We start from the raw sequence: 14,940 nt of genomic DNA, 5'->3' as shown, positions 1-14,940 counted from the left end.
AGCTCCACCATGGTACCATCGTCCTCAACCTCTTGTTCCGACTTCATCTTCCCCACAGCAAGCTCCCGTTGCTGCTCTGTCGCCGCGAGTGCCCGGCTCCGCTGCCGCCGCCCATGCTGAGGCCTGCCATCCCGCGCCCCGTGGCTGCTCCGCCACCGCGAGCGCCTCCGCTGCAACCCTGCTCCCGCGTGCCGCCGCGCGCGCTGACGCCTGCAGCCCCGCACGCCGCCCCTGTTCCGCGCGCTGGCTGCTGCAGCACCGCACACCGTCCCTGCTCCGCGCGATGGCTCCTGCAGCCCCACGCGCCCATGCTCTGCGCCCCGCCCTTGATTTGGAGACGTGCGAGCCCTAGCCGTCCCGCCTCGCAGACTATCGCCGGCCGCCGCAACCTCGCGTCGCTGGGCGTCTCCCGCGCCGGATCTCCCCGAATCCACCGCCCTCTGTCTCCCCGTGCCAGCAAGCCCTCGGAGAGCCCATCGGAGCGCCCCCATGCCCCGAAGCACTGGACCCGCCGCCATCTCCTCCAAGTCCGGCGGCCTGGCGGACAGAGACGTGTGCGCGTGCGCGCGTGCTGTCCCTTCTCAGTCTCAAGGCCCACGACTCCGACGCCCATGCCGTGCTCCACCGCTGGTGACGTTGGGCCTTGCCGGCTTGCCCGGCTCAGGCGGCCATCCCCATGTTCTGAAATGGCAGCCGCACTTGTGAAACGAAGCGAAACAAAGGAAATCGAAACGGTCAAAGCGGCGCTAATGGAGACCTCTAATACTGGTCAATGTGGGCCCGGGCAGTCAGAAACGTGCTTCTTCGCTGCAATCGACAGAATCATTGTTATATGCAACAATTTCACTGAAAACAGGTGGTTCTGCGTGAAAATTAGTAAAAACGGTGGTTTCCGTAACAACTGTCCGAAATGTGGTGGTTCCGTGCAACTTACTCTTCCCGGCAGACTCATCAGACTCCACGAAATCCTCTAAAAAAAATCAGATTCCACGAAAGAGAAGCAGCGAAGGCGGCTGTCGGCTGCCGCCCCAAAATCCCTAGCCCACACGGGGAAGAATCCGGAGAAAATTATCCACGGGACAAATCATCTTGCGCTCGTCGGCCGGCGGGTCACGGGCTCGCAGCGCACGCCAGTAACGGCGCAGTGTACGTTTTGTGTTTCTCAAAAGTTTTTTCTTGCGTTTGATTTTTTTTTAATGATCCATCGGTATTTGTTAGACACTTCGTACGTGTATCACTTGATATATGCTCCAAGTTCCACTCTCGAAAACAAATATGCTCAAACAGGTGTCGACAGCCAAGATCGATGATCAACAACGGCAAATCATGATAAATTAAGATCACAAGAATTATGGAGTTAGAAAGAACCACCAGCAAAGCAACAACATTGAAACAAGGATACAAATTGAATGAAGCGACGACCTGACGCCCCAACAAATTTTTAAAAACGTGACAACCCACCACCAGCGAGAACGTGAAAACACAGGATACACTAAGGGCAATCGGTACATATATTAGTCTTCTTCCTCATCACCCGCTTTGGCCACTTTGGCCGCTTTGCGGAGAGAACGCCTGACGGCCCCGTTCGTCCCGTCGTCGTAAGCAGAGGCGTCGTTGCCGGATGCGTCGGCCATGTCACTGAAACCGGAAGAACCGCCGGCACCTCCTACCTGGTCAACCAGCGTTCTCTCGGCAGCCGCGGCGGGCACGACAGAGCTCAGCTGCACGACGATGCCGACCAGAACCAGGAGAAGCATGGTGTTGCGAGCCACGGAAGCCATGATTCTAGCTATTTGCTGCAAAAGCTTAATTTGCTGATCTAGTTCTAGGTAGGTACGTAGCAATGTGTATGTAGGGCTTATGTGGTTGTGCAGTGTTGATTTGATGATTCTTTCCATGTCGTCTATGGCAGCTATATATAGGCCGGGGAAGCAATGGGGCTGGAGCTCCGGTGCATGTGAAATGAAATTTTATTCAAAATAATCATATCTTCGATCGTGGATGTATTTTCTGTCTCTTCAAGTAATCAGTCTATGATACTGGCCTATAGATAATTAATTGTAAATAATTAAGTTTGCCTGATACTGGCTTATAGATAATTAAAGTGATACTGTTAAAAGATATGTTTTTGATCCTATGATCGATAGATGTTTGCTAAGAGCTTAATTAGTGGCATGCACGATATGCACGACTCAGATCTTCCAGAACGTAGACGGGCTACAGCACGGGTGCACGCCAGGTGGACAACACAAGGTATAAGCAATTTTTAAGCCCACGGGACCTAATAGCATCTCCAAGAGGTTCCCTAAAATCATCCATTCCTTAAAAAGTCTCAAAAACTGTTCCAACAGGTTTCATATTCCATTCCCAATCCCTAAACTTTTAGGAAACTTTCCTATTTTCTCTCCCCTTTTCCCAATATGTAGAAAACCAACATCCCATTCCCTGAAAACCAAAAAGCTCCCGCGGGAGAATAACTGCCATGGCTCCGTTCGTTTCCGCGACCGCCCGCGTGCACCGCCTCCTGCGATTCGGCCGCCGCCACTGCTCTCCGCCGGCGGCGGCCATGGCCGCGCCTCCAGATCCACGCGGAAACGGCCCGCCTCCGCCTCCCACTGCCTCGTCCGCGAAGAAATCATGCCGCCGCCTCGGATCCACCAGATGCGGAGGCGCGCCCCAGCGGCCCTGCGACATGTGGGTGCGGCGGGCTTGATGCACGGGGGCGCACGGCTCGGCTGGTTCGCGGGCGGCCGAGCGGGAGGCATGACGCGAGCAGCAGACGGAGGCGCGGGCGGCAGGATGCGAGCGGCGGTGCGGGCCGTAGAGGAGGGAGATGGGATGAGCAGAGGAGGGAGACGATGAGCAGAGCAAGAAGAAGGAGTTGGGGAGAAGAAGATATTCAATGACAGGTGGAGTCGTTTGGTCAGTGGGATGGAAAGAAAATTTAGGGAATGAGTTATTGGGAATCTGCTGGAGAAGAGTCCATTTTTTCCTGAAAAAGTTTCTCTCTTCTATCCTAAAACTGGTTTTTGGGAACCTGCTGCAGATGCTCTAATTCGGAAAAGCTTAGCCCCTCAAACCCAGCGTAGCGTAACATAGAACTGGCCCAACATGAAAAATGGCCGGCCCAGCAATCCAGCCATCTCTGCAGCCCGCGCTCCGTCCTCGGTCAATCGGCAGACACATCGAAAGAGAAGCGGCGAAGTCGCCTGCCGCCCCAAAATCCCTAGGCCACGGCAGCATCCGGAGAAAAAGTATCCACGGGACAAATCAGGTATGCAGCATACGCAACTTTGGTTTGTGTTTCTCGAAGGTTTTTCTTGCACTTGAATTCGTTTAATGATCCATCGGTATTACTCCCTCCGATCCGAAATTGTTGTCGAAATCGAGCTCGACTCTAGTCTTCTGGTCGATCTGGAAGCATAGGAACCGGATTGTTTTCGACGAGTGAGAGCTTGCTTGGACTCGATCCTACGCGACATTTGGGTTGAGGGGTTGAGTTGGAAGAATGCGGGGTTGATAGGTGTGAGTTTCAGTTTTTTTCTGTCGAGTGGATTGCCATGGAGAGACACTGGCTAGATTGTAATAGGAACCTAAACCCGAAAGGGTTGTAACTGCGTTGCAGTCTTCTTCTTTAATGGATGATACACCTGTTTGGGTGTATTCTAGAAAAAAAAATTGTTGTTGAAATATTACATGTATCTAGATGCGTTTTAAGAATATATACATCCATATTTGGGCAAAGTTGAGTCAAGAATTTAGGATCAGAGGGAGTAGTTGTTTACGCTTTAGTCCCCGTTCGCTTATGCCCGATCCCCACAAAACCAGGGTGATTGGCAGGGATTTTAGTTCATTTTCCCTCTAATCCCTCCCAACCCTCTCAATCCAGGAGGGAAATCATGAAAACGAACAAGCCCTTAGGGTATTACATCTTGTGTGAGTTGCAAGTCGTCAGTCGTGGTGGTCACTTGACTTGTAGCACAATGCCGGATCCAGATGGCACCGCCGGGGCGATATACCTAGCAATGGCCTCTCAAACAAGACGGGTGCGCCGACTCATGTCGACGACAACGGCCCCATCATCATCGTCGTCATCGATCCATATCCGCTCCAATGACATACGCCCAAGCAAGCGCGCCTTGTCCAAAATGTGCAAGGCGAGCTCCAGGGAAGCAAGGTCTGCGTCAAACCCCGCCATGTCGACGGCCTTGAGGCTATGGTGCGGGAGCCCTTGGTGCTTCCTGAAATAGCCATCTGATGTTGGCTGCTGCTGCTGGCGCCGGCGGATTATTCCTGCGTCGAAAGCTGGCGCGTAACGCATCACATCTGCATGCACATATGCATCCATCCATATCAGATGCAATTTAGTCGAACCATTGTTGATAATCGGAGTAATTTAGAAAACAAACAACAAATAATTAAGATATGTAGCTTTACTTACATGCAAGGAAAGGTGTTCCAGGGCCGGCGCGGCGTCGAGAAACGGGTGAAGGAAGAGGAAATCGTCTCTTCCATGTTGGCCCGGCATGTCCATTTTAAGGTCCAGACGCTTCAGGTGAAGGAATCTGTAGTCTCTGCGTGGGCAGGTCATATCTACCTTGAACTGCCGTAGCAATGTCAAGGATAAGGTCCGGAGGCAAGGCAAGAGCAGCCGGAGCCGCGAGTACTCCTCCTCCGTGCAGACTTGATTAGACTCTGTCGACGGGCGAATCATCAGGTACTCGAGCCCAATGCTGGCACTCGTCACCTCGGGAAGCACCGCCGCCGTGGTCCCACGGAGCAGGCTCGCCGACAGGTTCCGGCCGTCGAGCCGCAGCGTCTCTAGGCTGGAGCCCGCAGCCGACACGTCGATGCTCCTCATCGCCCAGCAGTACTTCACCATAAGCAGCTTGAGACGACGGCGGCTACTCGAAGACGGCGGCGGCACGTAGTTGAGGTAAGCCAGGCCGTCGCAGCGCTTGATCTTGAGGCTCCGGAGGTTACCGCAGGCGGATAACAGGCGCTCCTGGCCGACGCGGCGAATGATTCGCGCACCCAGCGGCCGACGCAGGGCGCGTGCTGCTCCGGCCGCAGGTGGGCGAACCTCACTGTCAGCGCCTCCAGTGCTGACGAGTGTCGGCGCCGCGGGGCGAGGACGGAGTCGACGCGGCGGACGAAGCGGTTGGCGAGCTCGTCGTGGAGCACTTTCTGTGTGGGAGGAGGATCCTGGTCCTGGAGTAGAACCGGGGCCGGGTGCGGGAGGAGGGTCTCCTTGTCGAATGTCAGGCGAGGATACCTCCCCCAGGCGCGGAGCATGGCGGAGCACGACGCACGGGCCGCGTCGCGCATTGTCAGACATGACACTATCCTGCACAATACATCCTGCACGATCCCAACCAAATCAAAGACTAGAGTCTCTTGTCCCCTACATGGCTCGTGCCATCCGGGGTTTAGAGGCCCACGAGCAGGAAGCGATGGCTGGCCCCACCGAAGAGCCCGTGACATTTGATGAGCCCGTGACATTTGACTGGCCCCACCGAAGAGCCCGTGACATTTGACGAGAGTGAGGACGTGTGGGGCTCGGAGGATTGTTTGCTGGCTCCTCCAAATGTTGCTTTCGTCGCCACCGACGGAGAGGACGAGTGGGTATAGAACTGCCCGCAGGGCCCCACCTGTCCTCTCCGCCGGCGGTGATGGAAGCACCGTTTGGAGAAGGAGCAGATACCAAATAATTCTCTGGGCCCCCATACTCCTCCTCACTCTCATCAAATGTCACGGGCACTTCGGTGGAGCCAGCCATTACTTCCTGCTCGTCGGCCTCTAAACCCGGGATGGCACGAGCGAGGTAGGAGACAAGAGACCTTGGTCTTCCATTTGTTTGGGATTTGAGGGAGGAATAAAAATGGGAGCCCCTCCTACTTCTATTTATAGGACACCTGTGAAAGATGTAGCCAATTAATGAGAATTAAAATTTGCATCGAAAAATAAACGATACAATCATTTTTAATCGCGGAGTAATTGATGCCACCTAATCTTGGTATGCAAAGGGAGAAAGAAACACGTGAGAAAAATATCCCTCCACCCCTCTATGTACCGGAGGCTACCAGAGGAAAAATGTCATTCATTAGTGGGAACTAAATTTTGCATGGGAAAATAACAATCGAGAGGTATAACTTAGTGGCAGAGTAAATGAATGCCAAGGTTGCCGAAACAGGCTGAGATGTGAAGATGGAACTCCGGCACGTAGATGATGTCGGGGAGGCGGGTCTGTAGAGGGGTTGTTGTCTAGCTAGCTTTATTAAGCTCAGCATTGTTGTTGTTGGAGCTCCTGATAGTTGTATCTCTGCATATTTCTTTTGCAGAAAGATGGTTTCAGAAGGAGATACCTTATCTGTTTATTGCTCATCTCTCTATTTTGCCAATCTATTTAAAATTGTGTGTATTATTTCATCCGTTCCTTCAGCCTTGTGTTATTGCTTAGTCATTAGACATTGCTACAAGTTTAAAATAATATCACATGAGATCATGGGACTTGCCTCGTACTGATCTAGCTTGATGGATGAATGCAGAGCTGTGATATATAGCATATTATCAATGATCTTGGTTAATGTTAATCTTTTACACCACATTGGTAATAATGGTTTTTCGTTCCACACCCAATTCCTGCCTATGGTATTCTCAAGATATGTCTAGTACATATCTTGTAGGAAAACATATTTACAGGTCGCGCCATGGGGGTACATATTGAATCTTCATAACAGTACATTATAATTTTTATTAGAATATAGATTCTGAAATACAGTCATATCATTATCCTACGTATGGTCCATAATCATATATGCAACTTAGTTATTATACTCCCTACGATCCATATTACTTGTGGCAGCTTTGTCTAGATACGCATATATTTAAATGCGTTTTATTGTGTAAGTACATGTGTATCTAGACAAAGCTGCAACAAGTAATATGGATTGAAAGGAGTACTGAATCATGCTGATTGATTTGACGTAAATGTTACATATACACTAGCACACAAGAAAACATGCATTGAATTTACATCACATTTTCTCCCCAACTCAATCTGGACTATGTCGCATAGTTTTCAGCCAACAAGAACATGAGATGAACAGCGTGGTATTGATCCTTCTGCGGTAAGTATTGAGTTGTTCAGCACTAGCATATAAGAGCTACAAATTTGTGTGTTAAATATACAGGTTTATCAATATTGGCATTGGTACTACACACTTCCAACTTGACAACTACAACAGTATGAAATTTTTGATGGGCTAGTATTTACAACAGAATTGGAACAAGTGCACCTACTCCTGGTCCTCATATGCTATGCTGACAACGATGGCACCTTCACACTTCCCTCAGTAAGATCATCGGCCAAGCTATCATCACCCAATGCCAAATCCTGCATCCATGGTATAAAAAACATATAATGCAAATTAAACACCAATGTATGTCTGCATTGCAAAATTTAACCAAGTCCAGCCAATTTCTAGATGATCATTATACATATTTCAGATATGTTGGTTCCTTCGGTTACGATTTCGATGTTTCAATCGGAAACATGAAAATTTCCGTAAGACATTGAGCACAAGAAAGGGCAACCGCTTAGTTCTTTTACCTTGTCGCTCGCTGAACTCTGATGGGGTTGGTTCATGGAAGGATACGCAGATGGCACAGCTAGTCTGTGCAGACTGATAAGCTCAGGCAGCACGACGGATTCCAGATCGGGGCGGTCCCTACGCCGCAGCTCGCAGCATTTCAGTGCAAGCTCAGCAAACTTCTTAGTTTCCTCCACTGGCCAGCCAGTCACCTTGGGATCTAAGAGCTCCTCAAAGGTCCCTTCTTCCAGTGCATCAGATACACCGTAAGCGAGGCCCATGGCATCCTTAGCGGTGATGATCTGAAGATAGATGATGCCGAGCGCATAAACATCAGATTTGGTGCTGACCAATCCGGTCTTCTGGTACTCAGGATCAATGTAGCAGAAGGTCCCTGCAGCATCGGTCATCCGGTACTGCGTCTTGGTTTCATCCATGGATCGGGGGATGATGCGTGCGAGACCGACATCGGCAATCTTGCTGACAAAATTTTCGTCAAGGAGGATGTTCCCAGGCTTGAGGTCTCGGTGGACAAAGGCTGCTGGTTTCATCTTGTGTAGGTAGAGCAGGCCGGTGGCTATCTCAACTGCAATCTTGAAACGGAGCTGCCACGGAAGCGGCGGAGTTCCTGAACGACAGTAGAGGCAGTCCTCGAGGCTGCCATTCGGCATGTACTCGTACACCAGGCAACCATACTCAGGACAAGCACCCACCAGGTGCACCATGTTCGGATGGCGAAGGTTGTTCAGCAGATCAATCTGATGATAATGCAACTTAAGTTCGTTCATCACAATCCAACAAGCATAACAGTTACATCATTGGAATAATTTAAATTCATTCCCCTTTCATTTTCTAGTGTTCTCAAAATATTACTGCAACTCGTGCAACTAAAGTTTGCTCCATCCGAACAATATTGCCTATTGTCTTCTGCATATTTGAGAGAATATTGTCTTCAAAATTAGCACTTCCTCCATCCAACAAAGGATGTCTCAAGTTTGACTAAATTTGAATGCATCTATACATCCAAATTTTGACAAACTTGAGACATCTTTTGTTGGACGGAGGGAGTATATGGCTATTTGTAGTGACAAAATCAACTGCATCAAATTACAAATTGGGCTGTTTTTTTTAAATACTGTAATGGAAAAAAAAACTATATCCTGGCAACACATTTCTTTTGTTTGGGAAAGAGAAATGGTAGTGGCAAAAGATACCTTTGTCATACAAAATCAGCTATGAACATACCTCCTGTTGAAATTGTTTCAGTCCTTGAGTTACATTAGAGTGGAGAATCTTGACTGCAACAAGGGTATTGTCAAGTGTAGCTTTATAGACTGGTCCATAACCTCCTTCCCCGACCTTGAGTTCTGCAGAGAAATTACGGGTCGCTTTCGCGATCTCATTTGGGTTGTATAATCTACACTCTAATCTTGTAGGGAGACACTCTAGTATTCTTTTAGTCTCAATTGGCCTCGGCAAGGGGTTAGAATCCGGTTCAAGTATATGTTTCTCCTCTGAAGCAGATCCATGTCTGTCATTTCGAGGTGAGAAAAATTTCGGAGGCAAGCGTCTCAACATTGGGTGAACTTGTCTCTGGGAATTATGATCTACAAATTCCTCTATGATTCTTTCTCTATGCTGAGGATCAGAAGATGAAGTTTCAAGTGTCAACAGCTTTTGCTTTGGACCACGAACTGCTGAACTCGTCTCGGCATCATATCTGCTTCGTAATGGATCAATGTCTTGTTTGTCAATTGCATATGAGTTTTCTATCCCGTCTCTAGGCTCAAGAGGTAACTGAGATCCAAAATAATGCTTCCCTTCAGTTCTATTGCATGTTTGGAATTGAAGACACAAACAGCTAAACCATAACCAGGACTGCACAAAGTATTAAGCGTACCTCTCTGTAGTTCTGTGGCAGTATATTGCCATTCTTTTGCTGAAAGTGCCTTGGATCAGTTTCGACATTTTCCTGCAGATTAGATAGTGTTGGTAACACTTGGATATATTGGATTTTAGTATTTCTGCAAGTCATGAAGAATTAGGAAACAAAGCAGTAGGTGGAAATGATTGAAGCATTACTGTTTGATAGTTAAAAGTTGATGAAGCACACTGTCCACTTGGCATTAAGGGATCGCAGGCATTGTATTCAAGACTAAGTGCATTGTCATCAATGCCCAAGTATTTCCCATGTGGAGCTTGGAATGCATGCTCATTGTCCTTATTTAGCAAAAATAATGTATCTCGGCGATTGTCAGGATATTCTGGAGATAAATGACTGCTTCGTTGATTCATGGTTCTTATGAATTCACTTGGACATGAAGACGTTTTCACAAGATGTGAATCGACACTTCTCTGTTGACTTGGTGCCTTAAATTTGCCCCCTTCTGCTGATTCATCAGCATTGGTACCAATGTGCATAGCAGCATGTGTTGACATCAGCCTGATCCGAATAGAATGAGAAATAAATACAACACCATATAGAAACGAAATAATGCACAACGATCACAACACTGAAGACAAATTTAGAAAACCTCTGAGAAATAAAGAAAGATATCTGCTATGGACTTCAATGGTATAGAGTATAGAGAATAGCCCGATGTTATGATCCTGAATATATGCATAGTTGCCTCAAAAAATTACATGCATAGTAGGTATATGGATTTTTTTTACAATTCACAGGAGTTCCAGAGAGCCATTGGTTTATGACCTAATGGCTACAGTAACCTCTTACTTTGTGTAAGGTAAGAGTAAACTTCAACCTTCAAAAGGTTAATGTTGGCCTACATCATCCATACACATTAATTGTAGATGATCAAATGTAAAGACTACTTTAAAAAGGAAAGAGAACTAACTGGATTTAAGGTTGTCTTTAAATTATTTGCATGAACGCTAGGCTAGATCATGATGCATGACTAGTTTGCGCAAAAAAACAAGGATACCATATTCTAATATTTGAAGTAACATACTATTGCAAAGTGCCAAAGTATACATACTATTATATTATGTCAAAATAAATATTTTAAGAAATATACTTTACAATTCCACTCTTATTTCAATAGGATGTACCAAACTTCCAATCTACGTGCCAACTTTGTCTACAATATACTCAAACTTAACATTTGAGTTATTGACTACATGCATTTTGTAACATTTAGACTTCATTGATTGTTATGGTACAGTCACTCAAAAAAGGTTGACATCGTATGGTGTGGTTGTAAGGAAGTATTATGTTTGTACGTTACCGATTTAGTTGTTGCTTCCTTGTGGTCAGATTTACCTTAAGCCAAAACTAAGACCAGCCAATCAACGGCTTAGATGGGAACATACTCTTACTTTCTAGGCAGGTACGTGGAGCACTGTAAAGGACTTATGTATGTGCATAACTTGCATAAAGTTTACAAAAACATTTCAGTATATAGGTAAAGATGAATACTCGCCTGTAAGAATAAGGTTCTTTGCCAGGAAAATTGTGTGCTTGTTCACCTGCATATTAAATATGCACTTCATAAGCAAACAAACAATAACCTGCTAGAGAGAAAATATCATGCATGTAAAGGAACAAGGGTGTCAAATAAACACAAACTTTTTACAGCTAAAAGTCGATTGCCAGCTGCATCAGATTTTATGTCCTCTTCGCTCATATCATTTTCATTTGCATGAGTGGCTGGCCTAAAAGTAGATAATTTTCCTTTTGCTATCACATACACTGAACAGAAGTTCGGTGCATATTTTGTAACAGATGTAGCCACATCCATTTTCCAAATTGTCCTGTGATAGTTAAGGAAAATTATTGATTTGTGTTAAGAAACAGGACCATCAAATATTTTTATACAACAGATGGTGTACATTAGTTGTTCTAACGTAGATAGAGCACCTTGTAAATGCACTTCTAGTTGACGATCCCAGCACAATCTTGTCAACATTATATTGCACAACAAAATCCACAATAGCTTTTGGCACATCTGTCCCATCAAGAATGACTTCCCTGCATTGTAACTGTAGATATTAAAGTAAGTCAGCCAAAAGGAAGTTAGTAACTTAGCAGGGCACCCAATTGCTAGATTTATCTGCAGATCACAAGTATGATTCTAACTGGGATTTGAAGTTTTGAACAGACACAAACGGAGGTAGAACATTTAAACGATACTTTTTTACTAGTTTTGCATTAGCATTTTTTTTAATCTTGGCACCTATCATCCTATTGTATTATTGAAGTATAAAATAAGCTTTCATGTAAGCTCTAAGGACCTAGAAACCCCAAATTAATATGAGAATAAAGAGAAAATTCTACACAGCTTAGTTTGATGGGTTCAATTTAAAACAGTTCAGATATAATAAGTAATTGTACTTATATTTTCAGCCATATGCTATTGTTGTATAGCAAAACAAGCTTATGTTAAAATACCAACAAAAGCATATGTATACCAACCCACGCAATTGTGCGGGAGCTGGAAAACAAGCTTCCATGTTAGCTCTAAGGAGCTAGAATAAAGAGAAGAAATTCCACACGGCTTACTGGGTCCAGATTAGATCATTAGAACAGTTCAGATTAATCAGATATACTTCCTCATTTCATAAGATATTCTAGCTTTGTCATAAGTCAACTTTTTAAAATTTGACCAAGGTAAAAGAAAAATGTAATAATATCTACAATATCAAATAAGTATACTATGGAGATATATATCATGGCGTTCCAGATATGGGCTTCCTTGATCTTAATCTTTCCCCTTCCACTGATAGTCTTTGTTTTTGTATGTGTTTCATTGCGCACCTTTGCTTGAATTGGCCTCAAACTTCTTTGGCAATAAATAGCTCATTGTGTTGTTTCGTCAAAAAAATATTAGTGTTGTGGAATTTTCTATAAATTTGGTCAAATTTTAAGAAAAATGACTTAAAATAAAGCTAGACCATCTTATAGTTTGGAATTGAGGGAGTATTTATCAACCCACCGGTGCAATTATGTGGGAAATTCAGCTAGTTCGCCAAAAAAAAAGGAAATTTGAATACAATCATAAAGAGGAGACAGATTTAGACGATGCAGTGCATACCCCTCTTCTGCTGCAGAAGCACTGGAACGGAAGCATCAGCTCTTTGGTCTGAAGATCCAGCTGGACCAGGAAAGAGGTCGCAACATCCTCCTGCACGTGCGACGTGGAGAACTGCTTCCCACCTGCAACACGTACGCACAGATCAACGACCGTCGATCTGCTAATTAATCAATCCCCGCACCGAGAATTGCTGCATCGTATCATTCAAGCCGCCGAATCGAGGCCTTAGTTAGAGATCGATGAGGGGGGAACCGGGGAAGCGTGCTACCGGCGGATAAAGGGCTGCCGCTCTTGCGGCGGACGTGGATGAGGAAGAAGGACTGGGCGCGGGAGAGGACGTGGTCGGCGGCCCACTTGAGCGCGTGCTGGCTGCTCCGGTCGCCGTCGACGGCCACGGCCGCCGTCTTCCCCGCGCTCGCCGCCGCGCTGCCGTTGTCGCGGCCCTTGGACGCCAAGCGCCGCATCGCGGCGGTCACGGCGGCCGCCTTCTTGCCCCCGGCGTCATGGCGCTTGGCCTCCGTCACGATCGGCGGGTTGTGGAGCGGGATGAACGACATCTTCTTTCTCCGGGAGAATGCGGAGGAGGAGGGCAGCGGCGGGCGGGGCGCGGGGTGGTGGTGGAGAGATTAAGGCGGGAAGACTGGGGAGGGGAAGGCGCGAGCTTGGCGGGGAACGCCTCCCCTGTTCCCTCGGTCGGTCTCGGTCGGGTCGTGTGTCAGGGTGGACATTCGAGCTGGGCTCGGCGAGCTGGACCGAGCCAGCTCGGCCCGAGCTCGATTTTTTTCGAACCGAGCCGAGCCCACGAAAACGGCCCGAGAAATTTTCGGGCCGAGCCGAGCTGGTGAATTTGGCCCATTTTCCAGTTCTGGCCCAGCCCACGAGTGGCCACTGCGCACGCCGTTAAGTTTCGACCAATCCCCACATCGGGCCCGTCGCGCGTCTCCACCACGAGCTGCGCCGCCACCGCGTCGTCGTCGCCGCCCGCAGCTTGCTAGGCCGCCTGAGTCCCGACTCCATCCTCCACCCCGAGCTGCCAGGACCACCGCCTCGTCGTTCGCCCGCCCGCGGCCCCGCTGCGTCGCCGGTCACCGCGGCCGCAAGGAGAAGGAGCGCAGCCTCGCGTCGTTGATGATGGCGAAGCCAGCGGCAGGGAAGAAGGCGCCGGCGGCGTTTGGCGACCACGTTTGTGCTGCTGGCCTGCTTCTTGCTGTGCTGCTGCTACTGCTGCTCGCTGATGGCCTACTTGCTGTGCTGCCGGTCGTTGCGGGCCTGCTGCTGCTGCCGGCCACTGCTCCGCCCGAGCCAGACCGAGCCAGCCCGAGCCGAGCCGGCAAAAACGGCCCGCCAAGGTTTCGGGCCGAGCCGGGCTCGGCTCGCCGGCGGCGAGCTCACGCGAGCTCGGACCGAGCCGAGCCGAGCTGGCTCGGCGTCCACCCGTACTCGTGTGGCCGGCGGGGGCAAAATGGTCCGAAAACAAAGAGACTCGGTTTTTGTGATTCATGGAATGAATTATTTTGAAAAAGGAAAAACCAAGATTGTGATGACTGATGAGAACGTCCTTTTGGATTCTACAACAGTTGGAAACCATGAGAGATTCTTTGATTACACGACTAGAGACCCTACAGATGTACGAGTAGAAACTTCTTTTAAGATGCTGGACTCAGTGTTTTAAAAAAATAATTAGTGCAAAGCATCCACAGAAGAAAAAAAACGAATCAGTTTCTTAATCGTACAAAAGAAACTTTACAGAAGAATTTTGAAGTATTGAAATCCTATAATCTCCTACAGAGCCAAATTGGTAGCCTTTTTCCTCGCGAAATTAATGTTCAGCACAATATCATGAAAAATATGAGGTTACAAATATTTCAATAATTATGTAATACTCCCTCCGATCCATATTAATTGTCTCAAATTTGCTCAAATATGGATGTATCGATGCCTAAAAAACGTCTATATACATGTAATATTTCGATAGCTAATATGGATTGGAGGGAGTACATATTTTTAATTCATAGCAACATATATGCATATATGTAGCGAGCTTTATGGTAAATGTTGGAGCTGTTGCCGAAGAAAAAAATACTTATACCCACACTAAACCTATACAATATCGGAAAGTTCTCAGATTTAATCATGTCGTCGTAGTGGCAGTGGCTGATATGTATAGCATCTGTAGCAGAGAAATTTTTTGGACCGTAATTTCTCTAGACCCCCTGACATCTGACATCTAGGTCCGGTTTGTCATCGTCTCCTGCTCCTTAATCCTCTTATCCTCCTGAGTACTTCCTCTTCTTCCT

General features: G+C 47.4%; 1 protein-coding gene across 1 annotated transcript; it reads right to left on the bottom strand.

The window, feature by feature from the left end:
* Positions 1 to 7,097: 7,097 nt before the first annotated feature.
* LOC100829603 (U-box domain-containing protein 35) lies at positions 7,098 to 13,769 on the bottom strand. Its single transcript, XM_010237966.3, has 10 exons — positions 12,912 to 13,769; positions 12,644 to 12,765; positions 11,470 to 11,591; positions 11,179 to 11,363; positions 11,033 to 11,078; positions 9,675 to 10,035; positions 9,493 to 9,564; positions 8,838 to 9,389; positions 7,613 to 8,350; positions 7,098 to 7,396 (listed from the first exon to the last, which is right to left on the bottom strand). Exons 1-10 carry the CDS (start codon positions 13,198 to 13,200, stop codon positions 7,319 to 7,321), a joined length of 2,565 nt encoding a protein of 854 aa, XP_010236268.1. The 5' UTR covers positions 13,201 to 13,769; the 3' UTR covers positions 7,098 to 7,318.
* Positions 13,770 to 14,940: the final 1,171 nt, after the last annotated feature.

This window comes from Brachypodium distachyon, chromosome 3 (genome assembly GCF_000005505.3).
Source record: "Brachypodium distachyon strain Bd21 chromosome 3, Brachypodium_distachyon_v3.0, whole genome shotgun sequence".
Classification (NCBI taxonomy): Eukaryota; Viridiplantae; Streptophyta; class Magnoliopsida; order Poales; family Poaceae; genus Brachypodium; species Brachypodium distachyon.
Note: the sequence above shows the minus strand (reverse complement) of the source record. Positions and strands in the feature narration are given on the sequence as shown.

What these genes read in the sequence shown, in the direction of transcription:
- LOC100829603 (XM_010237966.3), bottom strand. Translation starts at nt 13,200, where the DNA reads ATGTCGTTCATCCCGCTCCACAACCCGCCGATCGTGACGGAGGCCAAG. An exon ending in ACTAGAAGTGCATTTACAAG is followed by an intron (nt 11,364 to 11,469) that starts GTGCTCTATCTA and finishes TAACTATCACAG; the next exon opens with GACAATTTGGAAAATGGATG. An exon ending in AAAGAACCTTATTCTTACAG is followed by an intron (nt 10,036 to 11,032) that starts GCGAGTATTCAT and finishes TATTCGGATCAG; the next exon opens with GCTGATGTCAACACATGCTG.